We start from the raw sequence: 1020 nt of genomic DNA, 5'->3' as shown, positions 1-1020 counted from the left end.
GGGGCGCGCTCTGACAGACACAGAGCGAGCCAGTGAGTTTTCCGCAGCACCAGGCAGCGAAGCGCGGGGCAGCAGGGCTCTGGGGAAGGAGCAAGGCAGTGGCGCTGCCCCCATGAGCCCCTGCCCAAGTGTACCCTCTGTGCCTCGACTTGTTCATTAGCAGCCGGAGTCATTTCCACATCGTCTTCCGGGGCCCCAGGCACGTCATCCCCTCTGCTGTTGTCGTCATCCGGTCCTGCAGCACCTGGCAGGGAACTGAACAGTCAAATGCTGTAACAGCCTCTGGGAGCCCCCACTTCCACCCCAGCTACCAAGGGGCTGCCCCGGGGAGCTTCGCTTGCCATGGTTGCAGGGCCAGCTGAAGCTGCTGAGGACCAGACTGACTCGACAGGACCGCCGCAGCGTGGCAGCTGCCTGAACACGCACAGCCCTGCCCGGCCCGGCCAGACGCACAGGCACGGAGGACAAACGGCCCGCATCTCCCCTCAGTCCGCTGACCACGCACATCTCACCTCCCTCTTCAGAGAAGCTCAGCGCCTGGATGGGAGCCCTGCCGGTGCTCATGCACTCCCTCCCACTGCCGAGGACGCAGGACCCTCCTGCCGAAGTGATGGAGGCGAGAGGTCACCAGTCGCCCCAGCTGGCAGGAACACGCCAGCCCCCACCGCTGGCACGGCCGCAGAGCAGCTTCAGAGCTGCCCCTTCCCACCGGCCCCGGCAAGGCTGACGGCCACGGGCAGCCTCCCCTCGCAGCCAGGGAGCAGGCATGGAGCAGCCGCTGGCATTGGCACCCTGCCGTTGTCCAGCACCCCATCTCCGGCAACGAGGGGCCCTGCTGTTCTGGCAGGCGGTTTTGCTGAAGGCAGGCAGCAGGAGAATGCCGCGAGCACGTCTCCCCCACCCCAGGGAGCTGGGCTCCGTGGAGGCAGGCGGCTGGCAAAGTACCCCAGGGTGCCTGCCCCCACCCCAGTGCTGCCTCCTGGCTGTCAGCACCCTGGCGATCCATGCCTTTGGCCCCCC

General features: G+C 67.3%; 1 protein-coding gene across 1 annotated transcript in view; it reads right to left on the bottom strand.

The window, feature by feature from the left end:
• The window catches only part of NCAPH2 (non-SMC condensin II complex, subunit H2), a gene marked incomplete at both ends in the record, with an annotated part of 6350 nt that overhangs the window by 1606 nt on the left and 3724 nt on the right, over positions 1-1020 (bottom strand). Inside the window, 2 exons of the mRNA XM_010294228.1 lie at positions 135-244; positions 513-599. Of these exons, the coding sequence (XP_010292530.1) occupies positions 135-244; positions 513-599 (197 nt within the window). The remainder of the gene's footprint in view (positions 1-134; positions 245-512; positions 600-1020) is intronic.

Source organism: Phaethon lepturus, unplaced genomic scaffold, assembly GCF_000687285.1.
Source record: "Phaethon lepturus isolate BGI_N335 unplaced genomic scaffold, ASM68728v1 scaffold50019, whole genome shotgun sequence".
Classification (NCBI taxonomy): domain Eukaryota; kingdom Metazoa; phylum Chordata; class Aves; order Phaethontiformes; family Phaethontidae; genus Phaethon; species Phaethon lepturus.
This window is presented reverse-complemented; position numbering and strand designations above follow the sequence as displayed.